General features: G+C 43.7%; 1 protein-coding gene across 5 annotated transcripts in view; it reads right to left on the bottom strand.

The window, feature by feature from the left end:
* Positions 1-20,184, bottom strand: part of LOC137521999 (interferon-inducible GTPase 5-like) — a 98,065-nt gene that overhangs the window by 59,099 nt on the left and 18,782 nt on the right. For 2 of the 5 annotated variants that reach the window (XM_068241997.1, XM_068242002.1), the window contains exon 1: positions 9,436-9,524. The exons of 1 other annotated variant lie outside the window; for it this stretch is intronic. Coding sequence is in view for 1 of the 4 variants with exons in the window: in XM_068242001.1 (XP_068098102.1) it covers positions 9,436-9,560 (125 nt within the window). In the remaining 3 variants the exon portion in view is untranslated. Of the gene's footprint in view, positions 1-9,435; positions 9,567-20,184 lie in introns of those variants that run through there. 2 more of the 5 variants (XM_068242001.1, XM_068241999.1) reach the window with 2 other exon arrangements.

The following is a 20,184-nucleotide window of genomic DNA, read 5'->3' as shown; positions in this document are numbered from 1 at the left end:
TAATCCTACCATAGTCATAGTCTAATGTCCTACCATATTATTATTATGTATTTATATAGCACTGACATCTCATGCAGCACATTACAGAGTACATAGTCATGTCACTGACTGTCCTCAGAGGAGCTCACACTCTAATCCTACCATAGTCATAGTGTAATGTCCTACCATATTATTATTATGTATTTATATAGCACTGACATCTTCTGCAGCACATTACAGAGTACACAGTCATGTCACTGACTGTCCTCAGAGGAGCTCACAATCTAATCCTACCATAGTCATAGTCTAATGTCCTACCATATTATTATTATGTATTATATAGCACTGACACCTCCTGCAGGACTGTACAGAGCACATAGTCATGTCACTGACTGTCCTCAGAGGAGCTCACAATCTAATCCTACCATAGTCATAGTCCAATGTCCTACCATATTATTATTGTGTATTTATATAGAAATGACATCTTCTGCAGCACATTACAGAGTACATAGTCATGTCACTGACTGTCCTTAGAGGAGCTCACACTCTAATCCTACCATAGTCATAGTCCAATGTCCTACCATATTATTATTGTGTATTTATATAGAAATGACATCTTCTGCAGCACATTACAGAGTATAGTCATGTCACTGACTGTCCTCAGAGGAGCTCACAATCTAATCCTACCATAGTCATAGTCCAATGTCCTACCATATTATTATTGTGTATTTATATAGAAATGACATCTTCTGCAGCACATTACAGAGTACATAGTCATGTCACTGACTGTCCTCAGAGGAGCTCATAGTCTAATCCTACTATAGTCATAGTGTAATGTCCTACCATATTATTATTATTATGTATTTATATAGCACTGACATCTTCTGCAGCACATTACAGAGTACATAGTCATGTCACTGACTGTCCTCAGAGGAGCTCACAATCTAATCCTACCATAGTCATAGTGTAATGTCCTACCATATTATTATTATGTATTTATATAGCACTGACATCTTCCGCAGCACTTTACAGAGTACATAGTCATGTCACTGACTGTCCTCAGAGGAGCTCACAATCTAATCCTACCATAGTCATAGTCCAATGTCCTACCATATTATTATTGTGTATTTATATAGCACTGACATCTTCTGCAGCACATTACAGAGTACATAGTCATGTCACTGACTGTCCTCAGAGGAGCTCACACTCTAATCCTACCATAGTCATAGTCTAATGTCCTACCATATTATTATTATGTATTTATATAGCACTGACATCTTCTGCAGTACATTACAGAGTACATAGTCATGTCACTGACTGTCCTCAGAGGAGCTCACACTCTAATCTTACCACAGTCATAGTCTAATGTCCTACCATATTATTATTATTATGTATTTATATAGTACTGACATATCCTGCAGCACATTACAGAGTACATAGTCATGTCACTGACTGTCCTCGGAGGAGCTCACAATCTAATCCTACCATAGTCATAGTCCAATGTCCTACCATATTATTATTGTGTATTTATATAGCACTGACATCTTCTGCAGCACATTACAGAGTACATAGTCATGTCACTGACTGTCCTCAGAGGAGCTCACACTCTAATCCTACCATAGTCATAGTCTAATGTCCTACCATATTATTATTATGTATTTATATAGCACTGACATCTTCTGCAGTACATTACAGAGTACATAGTCATGTCACTGACTGTCCTCAGAGGAGCTCACACTCTAATCCTACCATAGTCATGGTCTAATGTCCTACCATATTATTATTATGTATTTATATAGCACTGACATCTTCTGCAGCACATTACAGAGTACATAGTCATGTCACTGACTGTCCTCAGAGGAGCTCACAATCTAATCCTACCATAGTCATAGTGTAATGCCCTACCATATTATTATTATTATGTATTTATATAGCACTGACATCTTCCGCAGCACTTTACAGAGTACATAGTGATGTCACTGACTGTCCTCAGAGGAGCTCACAATCTAATCCTACCATAGTCATAGTCCAATGTCCTACCATATTATTATTGTGTATTTATATAGAAATGACATCTTCTGCAGCACATTACAGAGTACATAGTCATGTCACTGACTGTCCTCAGAGGAGCTCACAATCTAATCCTACCATAGTCATAGTCTAATGTCCTACCATATTATTATTATGTATTTATATAGCACTGACATCTTCTGCAGCACATTACAGAGTACATAGTCATGTCACTGACTGTCCTCAGAGGAGCTCACACTCTAATCCTACCATAGTCATAGTCTAATGTCCTACCATATTATTAATATTATGTATTTATATAGCACTGACATCTTCTGCAGCACATTACAGAGTACATAGTCATGTCACTGACTGTCCTCAGAGGAGCTCACACTCTAATCTTACCACAGTCATAGTCTAATGTCCTACCATATTATTATTATGTATTTATATAGTACTGACATCTTCCGCAGCACTTTATAGAGTACATAGTCATGTCACTGACTGTCCTCAGAGGAGCTCACACTCTAATCCTACCATAGTCATAGTGTAATGTCCTACCATATTATTATTATGTATATATATAGCACTGATATCTTCTGCAGCACATTACAGAGTACATAGTCATGTCACTGACTGTCCTCAGAGGAGCTCACAATCTAATCCTACCATAGTCATAGTGTAATGTCCTACCATATTATTATTATGTATTTATATAGCACTGACATCTTCTGCAGCACATTACAGAGTACATAGTCATGTCACTGACTGTTGTCAGAGGAGCTCACACTCTAATCCTACCATAGTCATAGTCTAATGTCCTACCATATTATTATCATGTATTTATATAGCACTGACATCTTCCGCAGCACATTACATAGTACATAGTCATATCACTGACTGTCCTCAGAGGAGCTCACAATCTAATCCTACCATAGTCATAGTCCAATGTCCTACCATTTTATTATTGTGTATTTATATAGAAATGACATCTTCTGCAGCACATTACAGAGTACATAGTCATGTCACTGACTGTCCTCAGAGGAGCTCACAATCTAATTCTTCCATAGTCATAGTCTAATGTCCTACCATATTATTATTATGTATTTATATAGCACTGACATCTTCTGCAGCACATTACAGAGTACATAGTCATGTCACTGACTGTCCTCAGAGGAGCTCACACTCTAATCCTACCATAGTCATAGTCTAATGTCCTACCATATTATTATTATTACGTATTTATATAGCACTGACATCTTCTGCAGCACATTACAGAGTACATAGTCATGTCACTGACTGTCCTCAGAGGAGCTCACAATCTAATCCTACCATAGTCATTGTCTAATGTCCCACCATATTATTATCATGTATTTATATAGCACTGACATCTTCTGCAGCACATTACAGAGTACATAGTCATGTCACTGACTGTCCTCAGAGGAGCTCACAATCTAATCCTACCATAGTCATAGTCTAATGTCCTACCATATTATTATCATGTATTTATATAGCACTGACATCTTCTGCAGCACATTACAGAGTACATAGTCATGTCACTGACTGTCCTCAGAGGAGCTCACACTCTAATCCTACCATAGTCATAGTCCAATGTCCTACCATATTATTATTGTGTATTTATATAGAAATGACATCTTCTGCAGCACATTACAGAGTACATAGTCATGTCACTGACTGTCCTCAGAGGAGCTCACAATCTAATTCTTCCATAGTCATAGTCTAATGTCCTACCATATTATTATTATGTATTTATATAGAAATGACATCTTCTGCAGCACATTACAGAGTACATAGTCATGTCACTGACTGTCCTCAGAGGAGCTCACACTCTAATCCTACCATAGTCATAGTCTAATGTCCTACCATATTATTATTATTACGTATTTATATAGCACTGACATCTTCTGCAGCACATTACAGAGTACATAGTCATGTCACTGACTGTCCTCAGAGGAGCTCACACTCTAATCTTACCACAGTCATAGTCTAATGTCCTACCATATTATTATGTATTTATATAATACTGACATCTTCTGCAGCACATTACAGAGTACATAGTCATGTCACTGACTGTCCTCAGAGGAGCTCACAATCTAATCCTACCATAGTCATAGTGTAATGTCCTACCATATTATTATTATGTATTTATATAGCACTGACATCTTCTGCAGCACTTTACAGAGTACATAGTCATGTCACTGACTGTCCTCAGAGGAGCTCACAATCTAATCCTACCATAGTCATAGTCTAATGTCCTACCATATTATTATCAAGTATTTATATAGCACTGACATCTTCTGCAGCACATTACAGAGTGCATAGTCATGTCACTGACTGTCCTCAGAGGAGCTCACACTCTAATCCTACCATAGTCATAGTGTAATGTCCTACCATATTATTATTATGTATATATATATAGCACTGATATCTTCTGCAGCACATTACAGAGTACATAGTCATGTCACTGACTGTCCTCAGAGGAGCTCACAATCTAATCCTACCATAGTCATAGTGTAATGTCCTACCATATTATTATTATGTATTTATATAGCACTGACATCTTCTGCAGCACATTACAGAGTACATAGTCATGTCACTGACTGTTGTCAGAGGAGCTCACACTCTAATCCTACCATAGTCATGGTCTAATGTCCTACCATATTATTATTATGTATTTATATAGCACTGACATCTTCTGCAGCACATTACAGAGTACATAGTCATGTCACTGACTGTCCTCAGAGGAGCTCACAATCTAATCCTACCATAGTCATAGTCTAATGTCTTACCATATTATTATTATGTATTTATATAGCACTGACATCTTCTGCAGCACATTACAGAGTACATAGTCATGTCACTGACTGTCCTCAGAGGAGCTCATAGTCTAATCCTACCATAGTCATAGTCTAGTGTCCTACCATATTATTATTATTGTGTATTTATATAGCACTGACATCTTCTGCAGCATGTTACAGAGTACATAGTCATGTCACTGGCTGTCCTCAGAGGAGCTCACAATCTAATCCTACCATAGTCATAGTCTAATGTCCTACCATATTATTATTATTATGTATTTATATAGCACTGACATCTTCTGCAGCACATTACAGAGTACATAGTCATGTCACTGACTGTCCTCAGAAGAGCACACACTCTAATCTTACCACAGTCATAGTCTAATGTCCTACCATATTATTATTATGTATTTATATAGTACTGACATCTCCTGCAGCACATTACAGAGTACATAGTCATGTCACTGACTGTCCTCAGAGGAGCTCACACTCTAATCCTACCATAGTCATAGTCTAATGTCCTACCATATTATTATCATGTATTTATATAGCACTGACATCTTCTGCAGTACATTACAGAGTACATAGTCATGTCACTGACTGTCCTCAGGGGAGCTCACACTCCAATCCTACCATAGTCATGGTCTAATGTCCTACCATATTATTATCATGTATTTATATAGCACTGACATCTTCTGCAGTACATTACAGAGTACATAGTCATGTCACTGACTGTCCTCAGAGGAGCTCACACTCCAATCCTACCATAGTCATGGTCTAATGTCCTACCATATTATTATTATGTATTTATATAGCACTGACATCTTCTGCAGTACATTACAAAGTACATAGTCATGTCACTGACTGTCCTCAGAGGAGCTCACAATCTAATCCTACCATAGTCATAGTCTAATGTCTTACCATATTATTATTATGTATTTATATAGCACTGACATCTTCTGCAGCACATTACAGAGTACATAGTCATGTCACTGACTGTCCTCAGAGGAGCTCATAGTCTAATCCTACCATAGTCATAGTCTAGTGTCCTACCATATTATTATTATTGTGTATTTATATAGCACTGACATCTTCTGCAGCATGTTACAGAGTACATAGTCATGTCACTGGCTGTCCTCAGAGAAGCTCACAATCTAATCCTACCATAGTCATAGTGTAATGTCCTACCATATTATTATTATGTATTTATATAGCACTGACATCTCCTGCAGCACATTACAGAGTACATAGTCATGTCACTGACTGTCCTCAGAGGAGCTCACACTCTAATCTTACCACAGTCATAGTCTAATGTCCTACCATATTATTATTATGTATTTATATAGTACTGACATCTCCTGCAGCACATTACAGAGTACATAGTCATGTCACTGACTTTCCTCAGAGGAGCTCACAATCTAATCCTACCATAGTCATAGTGTAATGTCCTACCATATTATTATTTTGTATTTATATAGCACTAACATCTCCTGCAGCACATTACAGAGTACATAGTCATGTCACTGACTGTCCTCAGAGGAGCTCACACTCTAATCTTACCACAGTCATAGTCTAATGTCCTACCATATTATTATTATGTATTTATATAGTACTGACATCTCCTGCAGCACATTACAGAGTACATAGTCATGTCACTGACTGTCCTCAGAGGAGCTCACAATCTAATCCTACCATAGTCATAGTGTAATGTTCTACCATATTATTATTATGTATTTATATAGCACTGACATCTTCTGCAGCACTTTACAGAGTACATAGTCATGTCACTGACTGTCCTCAGAGGAGCTCACAATCTAATCCTACCATAGTCATAGTCCAATGTCCTACCATATTATTATTGTGTATTTATATAGAAATGACATCTTCTGCAGCACATTACAGAGTACATAGTCATGTCACTGACTGTCCTCAGAGGAGCTCACAATCTAATCCTACCATAGTCATAGTCTAATGTCCTACCATTTTATTATTATGTATTTATATAGCACTGACATCTTCTGCAGCACATTACAGAGTACATAGTCATGTCACTGACTGTCCTCAGAGGAGCTCACAATCTAATCCTACCATAGTCATAGTCTAATGTCTTACCATATTATTATTATGTATTTATATAGCACTGACATCTTCTGCAGCACATTACAGAGTACATAGTCATGTCACTGACTGTCCTCAGAGGAGCTCACACTCTAATCCTACCATAGTCATAGTCTAATGTCCTACCATATTATTATTATTATTATTATGTATTTATATAGCACTGACATCTTCTGCAGCACATTACAGAGTACATAGTCATGTCACTGACTGTCCTCAGAGGAGCTCACACTCTAATCTTACCACAGTCATAGTCCAATGTCCTACTATATTATTATTGTGTATTTATAAAGAAATGACATCTTCTGCAGCACATTACAGAGTACATAGACAGTCATGTCACTGACTGTCCTCAGAGGAGCTCACAATCTAATCCTACCATAGTCATAGTCTAATGTCTTACCATATTATTATTATGTATTTATATAGCACTGACATCTTCTGCAGCACATTACAGAGTACATAGTCATGTCACTGACTGTCCTCAGAGGAGCTCACAATCTAAGCCTATCATAGTCATAGTCTAATGTCCTACTATATTATTATTGTGTATTTATATAGAAATGACATCTTCTGCTGCACATTACAGAGTACATAGTCATGTCACTGACTGTCCTCAGAGGAGCTCACAATCTAATCCTACCATAGTCATAGTCTAATGTCCTACCATATTATTATTATGTATTTATATAGCACTGACATCTTCCGCAGCACTTTACAGAGTACATAGTCATGTCACTGACTGTCCTCAGAGGAGCTCACAATCTAATCCTACCATAGTCATAGTGTAATGTCCTACCATATTATTATTATTATGTATTTATATAGCACTGACATCTTCCGCAGCACTTTACAGAGTACATAGTCATTTCACTGACTGTCCTCAGAGGAGCTCACAATCTAATCCCACCATAGTCATAGTCCAATGTCCTACCATATTATTATTATGTATTTATATAGCAATGTCATCTTCTGCAGCACATTACAGAGTACATAGTCATGTCACTGTCTGTCCTCAGAGGAGCTCACAATCTAATCCTACCATAGTCATAGTCTAATGTCTTACCATATTATTATTATGTATTTATATAGCACTGACATCTTCTGCAGCACATTACAGAGTACATAGTCATGTCACTGACTGTCCTCAGAGGAGCTCACAATCTAATCCTACCATAGTCATAGTCTAATGTCTTACCATATTATTATTATTATGTATTTATATAGCACTGACATCTTCTGCAGCACATTACAGAGTACGTAGTCATGTAACTGACTGTCCTCAGAGGAGCTCACACTCCAATCCTACCATAGTCATAGTCTAATGTCTTACCATATTATTATTATGTATTTATATAGCACTGACATCTTCTGCAGCACATTACAGAGTACATAGTCATGTCACTGACTGTCCTCAGAGGAGCTCACAGTCTAATCCTACCATAGTCATAGTCTAGTGTCCTACCATATTATTATTATTGTGTATTTATATAGCACTGACATCTTCTGCAGCATGTTACAGAGTACATAGTCATGTCACTGACTGTCCTCAGAGGAGCTCACACTCTAATCTTACCACAGTCGTAGTCTAATGTCCTACCATATTATTATTATGTATTTATATAGTACTGACATCTCCTGCAGCACATTACAGAGTACATAGTCATGTCACTGACTGTCCTCAGAGGAGCTCACAATCTAATCCTACCATAGTCATAGTGTAATGTCCTACCATATTATTATTATGTATTTATATAGCACTGACATCTTCCGCAGCACTTTACAGAGTACATAGTCATGTCACTGACTGTCCTCAGAGGAGCTCACAATCTAATCCTACCATAGTCATAGTCCAATGTCCTACCATATTATTATTATGTATTTATATAGCACTGACATCTTCTGCAGCACATTACAGAGTACATAGTCATGTCACTGACTGTCCTCAGAGGAGCTCACAATCTAATCCTACCATAGTCATAGTCTAATGTCCTACCATATTATTATTATGTATTTATATAGCACTGACATCTCCTGCAGCACATAACAGAGTACATAGTCATGTCACTGACTGTCCTCAGATGAGCTCACAATCTAATCCTACCATAGTCATAGTCTAATGACTTACCATATTATTATTATGTATTTATATAGCACTGACATCTTCTTCAGCACTTCCACTGGCCAGAGAGATCTGCATATCAGGTTTTTGCATTGCGTTTACCGGAGCGGATCAATTGGATCCATTCCAGACTGATGGGGTGTAATAAAGTACAATCCGTCGGCTGTCTGTGTTTGCGGTCCGGGAAAGCGCGCTGTTTGCGTTGGAGCGCGAGCGGAGTCTAAACCTTCACATAGTGTGAGGACAGATCTGCTTCTGGATGTAACTATGTAACAGAATAGAAATACAAGGACACAAGCTAGCAATGTGAGGAATTCTGGAAGGCAGGAAGGTGTGTGTGTGGGGGGCGACACACATTAGCGATCACAGCCGCGCAGCGATCATTACCTCGCAGCGATCGCGTCGTGCCTCTTCTCACTTCTGTCCTTTATATTCTTTCTTAGATTCTCGGGGACATATAAAAAGGAGTTTCTCTTCTGATGAAAGGAAACTGAAAGTGAATCTGCAAACATCCCACATTCCCTTCTTCCCAGCAGCCAATCAAATGCTTTTGGGGAGTGGGCGTGGCTGAAGAGTTATTCACCCTTTCAGTGCCTGCTGGCTGCCTTCACCAAGTGGCTTTGCTTTTTTTCCTTTATAAAACTGAATAGTTCCTGCTCTTGGCCAGCAGCTGGATTTCCTCAGCTTTTCCACCTCCCAGTCAGACACATTTCACCTTCCCGGCGTTCAGCATCTGCTGGATTTCTGTGCAGAAAGTGATACAAGGCTCCAGCATACATTTTGAGTATAATAAAAGCTTGAAACATAAAGTGAAATCAAAACTAAAATGTTAAAATTACTTCCCTAAATATCTGATTATTTACACTACCAAACTGCAGCTGCTCAACCTGCACTAATATGAATGTAAGGGTGGCCATACACCTAGAGATGATGGGCAGATCCCACCAAGAGACCAATCTCTCTCTGATCAAATCTGATTAGAGAGATCTATTGGCTGCCCATACTCTGCAGACCGATTCCTAATCAATTTCAGCATGAAATCTCTCTGGAATCGGCAAAGTTCCCCCATCGCATCCGCCACCTCGCCGCTGCCCCCCCCCAGTGTATATATGTTCCCCCCATGCGTGCATTGATACTTACCTGTCCTGTGTCACCCACCGCACGGTGCCCATCTGTCTATTGTGGTGCAGTATTTAGTTCCCCAGTATAGGTAGCCAGGTATAGGTGCCCCCAGTATAGGTAGTCAGGCATAGGTGCCCCCAGTATAGGTAGTCAGGCATAGGTGCCCCCAGTATAGGTAGCCAGGTATAGGTGCCCTCAGTATAGGAAGCCAGGTATAGGTGCCCTCAGTATAGGAAGCCAGGTATAGGTGCCCCCAGTATAGGTAGCCTGGTATAGGTGCCCCCAGTATAGGTAGCCAGGAATAGGTGCCCTCAGTATATTTAGCCAGGAATAGGTTCCCCCAGTATAGGTAGCCAGGAATAGGTGGCCCCAGTATAGGTAGCCAGGAATAGGTTCCCCCAGTATAAGTAGCCAAGTATAGGTTCCCCCAGTATAGGTAGCCAGGTATAGGTGCCCCTAGTATAGGTAGCCAGGTATAGGTGCCCCCAGTATAGGTAGCCAGGTATAGGTGCCCCAGTATAGGTAGCTAGGCATAGGTGCACCCAGTATAGGTAGTCAGGCTTAGGTGTTCCCAGTTTAGGTAGCCAGATATAGGTGCCCCAGTATAGGTAGCCAGGTATAGGTGTCCCCAGTTTAGGTAGCCAGATATAGGTGCCCCAGTATAGGTAGCCAGGTATAGGTGCCCCCAGTATAGGTAGCCAGGTATAGGTGTCCCCAGTATAGGTAGTCAGGTATAGGTGCCCCCAGTATAGGTAGCCAGGTATAGGTGCCCCAGTATAGGTAGCCAGGTATAGGTGTCCCCAGTATAGGTAGCCAGGTATAGGTGCCCCAGTATAGGTAGCCAGATATAGGTGCCCCAGTATAGGTAGTCAGGTATAGGTGTCCCTAGTATAGGTAGCCAGGTATAGGTGCCCCAGTATAGGTAGCCAGGTATAGGTGTCCCCAGTATAGGTAGCCAGGTATAGGTGTCCCCAGTATAGGTAGCCAGGTATAGGTGTCCCCAGTATAGGTAGCCAGGCACAGGTGTCCCCAGTATAGGTAGCCAGGTATAGGTGCCCCCAGCATAGGTAGCCAGGTATAGGTGCCCCAGTATAGGTAGCCAGGTATAGGTGCCCCTAGTATAGGGTAGCCAGGTATAGGTGTCCCCAGTATAGGTAGTCAGGAATAGGTTCCCCCAGTATAAGTAGCCAGGTATAGGTTCCCCCAGTATAAGTAGCCAGGAATAGGTTCCCCCAGTATAAGTAGCCAGGTATAGGTGCCCCCAGTATAGGTAGCCAGGTATAGGTGCCCCAGTATAGGTAGCCAGGTATAGGTGCACCCAGTATAGGTAGCCAGGCATAGGTGCACCCAGTATAGGTAGCCAGGAATAGGTGTCCTCAGTATCGGTAGCCAGGTATAGGTGCCCCAGTATAGGTAGCCAGGTATAGGTGCCCCCAGTATAGGTAGACAGGTATAGGTGAACACAGTATAGGTAGCCAGGCATAGGTGCACCCAGTATAGGTAGCCAGGAATAGGTGTCCGAAGTATAGGTAGCCAGGTATAGGTGCCCCAGTATAGGTAGCCAGGTATAGGTGCCCCCAGTATAGGTAGACAGGTATAGGTGCACCCAGTATAGGTAGCCAGGCATAGGTGCACCCAGTATAGGTAGCCAGGAATAGGTGTCCGAAGTATAGGTAGCCAGGTATAGGTGCCCCAGTATAGGTAGCCAGGAATAGGTTCCCCCAGTATAAGTAGCCAGGTATAGGTGCCCCAGTATAGGTAGCCAGGTATAGGTACCCCCAGTATAGGTAGACAGGTATAGGTGCACCCAGTATAGGTAGCCAGGCATAGGTGTCCGAAGTATAGGTAGCCAGGTATAGCTGCCCCCAGTATAGGTAGCCAGGTATAGGTGCCCCCAGTATTGGTAGCCAGGTATAGGTGCCCTCAGTATAGGTAGCCAGGTATAGGTGCCCCCAGTATAGGTAGCCAGGTATAGGTGCACCCAGTATAGGTAGCCAGGAATAGGTTCCCCCAGTATAGGTAGCCAGGAATAGGTTCCCCCAGTATAGGTAGCCAGGAATAGATGTCCTCAGTATAGGTAGCCAGGTATAGGTGCACCCAGTATAGGTAGCCAGGTATAGGTTCCCCCAGTATAGGTAGCCAGGAATAGGTGTCCTCAGTATAGGTAGCCAGGTATAGGTGTCCCCAGTATAGGTAGCCAGGTATAGGTGCCCCCAGTATAGGTAGCCAGGAATAGGTGTCCTCAGTATAGGTAGCCAGGTATAGGTGTCCCCAGTATAGGTAGCCATGTATAGGTTCCCCTAGTATAGGTAGCCAGGAATAGGTGCCCCCTGTATATTTAGCCAAGTATAGGTGCCCCAGTATAGGTAGCCAGGAATAGGTGTCTTCAGTATAGGTAGCCAGGTATAGGTGTCCCCAGTATTGGTAGCCAGGTATAGGTGCCCCCAGTATAAGTAGCCAGGAATAGGTGTCTTCAGTATAGGTAGCCAGGTATAGGTGTCCCCAGTATAGGTAGCCAGGTATAGGTGCCCCCAGTATTGGTAGCCAGGTATAGGTGCCCCCAGTATTGGTAGCCAGGTATAGGTGCCCCCAGTATAGGTAGCCAGGTATAGGTGCCCCAGTATAGGTAGCCAGGTATAGGTGCCCCAGTATAGGTAGCCAGGTATAGGTGCCCCCAGTATATTTAGCCAAGTATAGGTGCCCCCAGTATAGGGGGGCCCCCTGCTGATGTTTCTAGCTGCAGTAGAGTCTGAATCGCACCAGAAACAAGCATGCAGCTAATCTTGTCTGATCTGAAAGTAATATCAGAAACGCCTAATCTGCTACATGCTTGTTCAGGGGCCATGGCTTAAAGAGAACCTGTACTGAGTAAAATTATTTAAAATAAACACATGAGGTAACTTCAAATAAATATTACACAGTTACTTTGCCATCAGTTCCTATCAGAAGCTCACCATTTTCTTCTGACAATAATCCCTTCCAGTTCTGACAACATTTTGTCAGAACTGAAATATACCAGTTGCTGTCAGTTATATATCAGTTGCTGTCAGTTATATATCAGTTGCTGTCAGTTATAGCTGAGAGGAGAACTGATGTGTCCATGTTTCCCTATGGCTCAAGTGGGCGATGTTACAGTTTAACAGTGTGGTGACCAGGAAGCTGATATGGGGTAATGGCCATTTTCAAAATGGAGGACGGAGAATTCCATTGATCACAGTGGACAAACAGGACGCAGGAGAGGAAAAATAGATTGAACAGTAGACTATACAGGAGGTAAGTATGACTTGTGTATGTTTATTTTGACTTTTAATTTTCAGTACAGGTTTTCTTTAAAGTATTAGAGGCAGAGGATCAACAGGGCTGCCAGGCAACTGGTATTGCTTAAAAGGGAATAAATATGGCAGCTTCCATATCCCTCTCACTTCAGTTGTCCTTTAAAGAGCTGCATAAATAAACCCAATTCCATGTATGAGAAGCAGGACTGCCTGCAATACCACATACTTCCAGCAGGTGGTGCATACATACGGAAATATTCTCATCAGGCCTATAAACAATATCCAGTGTAATAATATGGACTGTAGCTCATCATTCCTAAACAACAAAACTAGAAACAATGTAGAAATGGGCGGTTCTATTGAGAAAATGTAATAACTTCTATACACCATAGGTAGCTGTACCTTTATGCCGACTTAATATAAAACTTTATTAGTATGTAAATGTCATACCATAATGTCACCTGCCTCTCGGGCATTTAGCGTGTTATGTTTAATTAGGGTTGCCAGGTGTCCGGTTTTACACCGGACAGTCCGGTTTTTGTGCGCTGTGTCCGGTGCAAAAAGGCATGCTAAACCGGACAATTAAGTTGTCCGGTTTAGAGCCCCCCCGCAGCGCAGGAGGAGAACAGCGCAGCAGAGAGAGAGCTGGGAGCAGCGGTGGAGAAGGGGGGCAATCTCCCCCCCCTTCCCTCACCTTAGGGTGCTCTCTCTCCCCGCTGTCTCCTCCAGGATGATGTGCAGGCTGGCGAGTGGCTGCAGGCGGAACTTACCTCTGTGTCGCTCCAGCGCCGGAAGTTCGGGTCCCGCAGCCGCTGAGATTTGACTCAAAAAAGATCCGGATCAAAGATTCGAATCATTCATGAGCCGGACAACACTAATCAGTCTGAATAGTGTTGTCCGGCTCATGAATGATTCGAATCTTTGATCCGGATCTTTTTTGAGTCGAATCTCAGCGGCTGCGGGACCCGAACTTCCGGCGCCTGCGACACAGAGGTAAGTTCTGCCTGCAGCCACCCGCCAGCCTGCACATCATATTGGAGGAGACAGTGGGGGAGAGAGAGCACCCTAAGGTGAGGGAAGGGGGGGGGGGGAGATTGCTCCCCTTCTCCACCGCTGCTCCCAGCTCTCTCTCTGCTGCACTGTTCTCCTCCTGCGGGGGGGGGGGGGGGGGGGGGGCGCACCTGGCTACCTAACCTATTCTGGGCACATATAGCCCCTGGCTACCTATTCCGGGCACATATACCCCCTGGCTACCTATTCTGGGCACATATAGCCCCTGGCTACCTATTCTGGGCAAATATACCCCCTGGCTACCTATTCCGGGCACATATAGCCCCTGGCTACCTATTCCGGGCACATATAGCCCCTGGCTACCTATTCTGGGCACATATAGCCCCTGGCTACCTATTCTGGGCACATATAGCCCCTGGCTACCTATTCTGGGCACATATAGCGCCTGGCTACCTATTCTGGGCACATATACCCCCTGGCTACCTATTCTGGGCACATATACCCCCTGCCTACGTATACTGGGACATTTACACCCCTGCCTACATATACTGGGATATATATATACCCCCTGGCTACATATACTGGGCACATATATCCCTGGCTACATATACTGGGAACACTGGCTGTTTGTCATTATGTGCATTTAGTGGTGAAAAGCTGTCTCTTTTGTGCATTTACTGGTGAAAAGCTGTCTCTTATTATGTGCATTTACTGGTGAAAAGCTGTGTCTTATTATGTGCATTTACTGGTGAAAAGCTGTCTCTTGTGCATTTACTGGGGAAAAGCTGTCTCTTATTATGTGCATTTACTGGCGAAAAGGTGTCTCTTATAATGTGCATTTACTGGTGAAAAGCTGTCTCTTATGTGCACTGGACCAGTACTACTGGTGAGGACAGTTAGTGACATGGCTATGTACTCTGTAATGTGCTGCAGAAGATGTCAGTGCGATATAAATACTATAATTTTTTTTTTAAAAAAGCCCATTGCTTAGCCCCACTCTACATAAAAGTGCGCTTCTGACTCCGCCCCTAACTCCACCCCTAACTCCACCCCCTGTCCGGTTTTCTCCATCAGCCGACCTGGCAACCCTATGTTTAATGGCTGCCACATTCCCTGCTGTGTGATATGCAGCATCACCAGGTGATACCCAACAAACTTTGAGGTCCATCCACTGGCGAACTCGGGGCTATTCCGGGTGTCTGGAACCTCCCCCCTGCACTGAGCTATGTATTCAGCCAGGGAAGCCCGCATAATATAAACAGCCTCATTCTCCCTCCCTTCTTACTTCTGGTGCCTCCCTCCAGATAATAGAATGAGAGAGGCAGCCAAGCTTCCACCACAAGAAGATGCAGCCTGCAGTGAGAGAATGTTGATTATGGAGTCCTGGACTCTCCACAGCACAGAAGTGTCAGACATGATGAAATTAGAGTGCAGGCAAGCTGGTAAATATACACAGCATGATGCAGAGCTTGCCTGGACTCAGGGTCTGTGGGCAAACATCTGTCTGGTCTCTCCCCATTGTTATAATGACTGCATGTGTGGATAAGGTGTGGATAACAAGCTGAAAAGTTTTTGACAGTCCCTAGACTCCAGGAGGGCTTCTTTCTGACTTGTGTGAGAGACTGACAGGGACAGGAGTCCGATTACAGGCAAGTAGCCTGTGTGATGTGGGACTTCAATACAGATAAGTTCTCTGCTCCATCTCAGGCTATTCTCAATTTCTCCACTACTCTCTCTGGGCTAGTGCAACGCCAAAATGACAATAGCAATCGCTAGCAATTTGTGAGTGTGATTTTGTGTAGCGATTTTCAGAGCGATTTTTGAATGAATTGCTCAAAAACATGCTACATGCAGTATACCTGCGATTTTGAAAAAATCACAACGCTGCTGTGGGAACACCCACATAGGGTAACATTAGCCAAGCGCTTTTCAAATCACTGTTGATTTGAAAAACGCTCAGAAGCACTCTTGGTGTGCAGCAGCCCTCCCTCATTCACCTTTGTTTCCCTCTTCCCCTAGAGCTGACTGTGTGTTCTTGTCATACAGGAAAGCTAAATAAAAGTGCAATTCTGGTGAGGCAAATTATTATTATTTAGTATTTATATAGCGCCGCCATCTTCCGCAGATGCATATATCCCTGCATCATATGGGTATCGCTTGCGCTATGTGACACTATGTAGCATATTCCACTGAATTGTCCAAACTAAGTCTATCTCCCGTTCCTCTCTCGGGGAGTTGTTCCAGCCCTGTACCCCATTCAAATTTGCTGCTACCAGAAGCCCTCAGAAACACTCGTGTCCTTGAGTACTTCCAAAGATAGGCAGCTCCGTAATACGCCAGCGCACTTTTGTGCATGGGCAGTATGGAGCCACCTGTATTCGGAAGCACTCGGGGACATAAGTGCTTCTGGACCTTTCAGGAATCCCCCCCTTAAAAATCCTGCGTTTGCCCCTGCCATCGATAAGTGTTAAACCTTCGCTTCATAGTGGTCCATTGCATAACGCATGCCTTATAATGACCGTGAACTGCAATGGAGGCTGGGCATTTCTAGGTTCCTGGGAGATCCGGGGCACCCCTGGGCACCAAGAGGGAAACATTGTTAAAAAAAATGGGCGTGGTCATGCCGTGGAAAGTGGGCGTGGTCATAGGTGGGGCCAAATGTACATGAACATAGCAGTGGTGTAACTTAAATATATTCAATAGGCAGTATTTCACATAAATAAGCCCCTCCCCTGGCTTCTGTCTTGTCTTCGGCTGGCTGGCCTGTCTGCTGTACTCGGCTGGCGGTTATGCTGGGCTTGCTGGCTGGTGATGATGCTGTACCTGCCTGGCCTTGCAGGGTGCTGAGCCTGGGGCTTTGCTGGGTGCTTTGCTGGGGGCTTTTCTGGGCTGGGCAATTTGCTGGGGGCTTCAATGGGGTGGGGGCATTTTTGGGCGGCGCGCTTTGCTGGGCTGCAGGCTTTACTAGGCGTTGCTGAGCTGGGAGCTTTGCTGGGCTGTAAGCTTTGCTGGGCTGGGGCCGGAGGCTTTGCTTTGCTGGGGGCTTTGCTAGGCTGAGGGATTTGCTTTGCTGGGGGCTGTGCTTTGCTGAGCTAGGGCCCTGGGGCTTTGCTTTTTTTGGCTGCGGGCTTTGCTTTGCTGGGATGAGGCCCAGGGGCTTTGCTTTGCTGGGATGAGGCCCAGGGGCTTTGCTTTGCTGGGACCGGATGCTATGCTAGGCTGGGCCCCTGGGGCTTTGCTTTGCTAGGGGCTTTGCTAGACTGGGCTGGGGCTTGGGGTCTTTGCTTTTCAGGGGGCTTTCCTTAGACCTGGCCCGGGGGCTTTGCTTTGCTGGGGGCTTTGCTTCAGCATAGGTAGCTAGGTAAAGATTCCTTCAGTATAGATAGCTAGGTATAGGTGTCTTCAGTATAGGTAGGTAGATATAGGGGCCTTCAGTATAGGTAGGTAGATATAGGGGCCTTCAGTATAGGTAGGTAGGTAGGTAGGTAGGTATAAGGGCCATTAGTTCATTAGGTATAGATAGGTTCATTATAGGTAGTAGGTATAGGAGCCTTCAGTATAGGTAGGCAGGTATGGGGCCTTCAGTATAGGTAGGTAGGTATGGGGTCCTCAGTATAGGTAGGTAGTTATGGGGTCCTCAGTATAGGTAGGTAGGTATGGGGCTTTCAGTATAGGTAGGTAGGGGGCCTTCAGTATAGGTAGGTAGGTATGGGGCCTTCAGTATAGGTAGGTGTATAGGCGTCTTCAGTATAGGTAGGTAGGTATGGGGCTTTCAGTATAGGTAGGTAGGTATGGGGCTTTCAGTATAGGTAGGTAGGTAGGTATGCGGTATTCAGTATAGGTAGGTAGTTATGGGGTCCTCAGTATAGGTAGGTCGCTATGGGGTCCTCAGTATAGGTAGGTAGGTATGGGGCCTTCAGTATAGGTAGGTAGGTATGGGGCCTTCAGTATAGGTAGGTAGGTAGGTAGGTATGCGGTATTCAGTATAGGTAGGTAGTTATGGGGTCCTCAGTATAGGTAGGTAGGTATGGGGTCCTCAGTATAGGTAGGTAGGTATGGGGCCTTCAGTATAGGTAGGTAGGTATGGGGCCTTCAGTATAGGTAGGTAGGTATGGGGCCTTCAGTATAGGTAGGTAGGTAGGTATGGGGTATTCAGTATAGGTAGGTAGGTATGGGGTCCTCAGTATAGGTAGGTAGGTATGGGGCCTTCAGTATAGGTAGGTAGGTAGGTAGGTATGGGGCCTTCAGTATAGGTAGGTATGGGGTCCTCAGTATAGGTAGGTAGGTATGGGGCCTTCAGTATAGGTAGGTAGGTATGGGGCCTTCAGTATAGGTAGGTAGGTATGGGGCCTTCAGTATAGGTAGGTAGGTATGGGGTCCTCAGTATAGGTAGGTAGGTATGGGGTCCTCAGTATAGGTAGGTAGGTATGGGGCCTTCAGTATAGGTAGGTAGGTATGGGGTGCTCAGTATAGGTAGGTAGGTATGGGCAGTGGCGTACCTAGGGCATTTGACACCCGGTGCTGGGTATTATAAGACACCCCCCCCCCCCCAAAAAAAGGTGAAGGGGCAAAAAATGGGAGGCGCTATAAAATGCGGCGCGCGAAGCGCGCCGCGGCAAAAAAATGGGCGTGGCCATGATCGGATGAGGGCGGAGCTAACTGTAATTTGACGTGAACCCGGGTGAAAATACACGTAATGTGTGCAGATTTGCCCAGAGAATACGTTCAATCATGTCTGCAGATTTGCCCAGAGAATACGTTCAATCATGTCTGCAGATTTGCCCAGAGAATACGTTCAATCATGTCGGCAGATTTGCCCAGAAAATACATGCAATCATGTCGGCAGATTTGCCCAGAGAATACGTTCAATCATGTCGGCAGATTTGCCCAGAGAATACGTTCAATCATGTCGGCAGATTTGCCCAGAGAATACGTTCAATCATGTCGGCAGATTTGCCCAGAGAATACGTTCAATCATGTCGGCAGATTTGCCCAGAGAATACGTTCAATCATGTCGGCAGATTTTCCCAGAGAATACGTTCAATCATGTCTGCAGATTTGCCCAGAAAATACATGCAATCATGTCGGCAGATTTGCCCAGAAAATACATGCAATCATGTCGGCAGATTTGCCCAGAAAATGCATGCAATCATGTCGGCATATTTGCCCAGAGAATACGTTCAATCATGTCGGCAGATTTGCCCAGAGAATACGTTCAATCATGTCGGCAGATTTTCCCAGAGAATACGTTCAATCATGTCGGCAGATTTTCCCAGAGAATACGTTCAATCATGTCTGCAGATTTGCCCAGAAAATACATGCAATCATGTCGGCAGATTTGCCCAGAAAATACATGCAATCATGTCGGCAGATTTGCCCAGAGAATACGTTCAATCATGTCGGCAGATTTGCCCAGAAAATACATGCAATCGTGTGGCAGACCTGTCCAGAAAACACTTCAATCGTGTAGCAGACCTGGCCAGAACATAAATGCTACCCCTGGCTGCTAATATAAATTAAAAAGAAAAAAAAAAACATTTACTCACCTGCAGCAGAGCTCCTGTTCCGGCCTCCGTCCAGTGCGCAGCTCCCACGATCCTCTGCAGCCAGCAACTCCCAAAGTCTCCAGAGCAGGGCTTCGGACATTTTACTATAGCCCTGCTCTGCCGCTGCGGTGAACTGATACGGCGTCTATTAGATGCCGAAAGTCAGTTCACGCTGGGGGGTG

The sequence above is a fragment of the Hyperolius riggenbachi genome, chromosome 6 (genome assembly GCF_040937935.1).
Source record: "Hyperolius riggenbachi isolate aHypRig1 chromosome 6, aHypRig1.pri, whole genome shotgun sequence".
In the NCBI taxonomy this organism is placed as follows: Eukaryota; Metazoa; Chordata; class Amphibia; order Anura; family Hyperoliidae; genus Hyperolius; species Hyperolius riggenbachi.
This window is presented reverse-complemented; position numbering and strand designations above follow the sequence as displayed.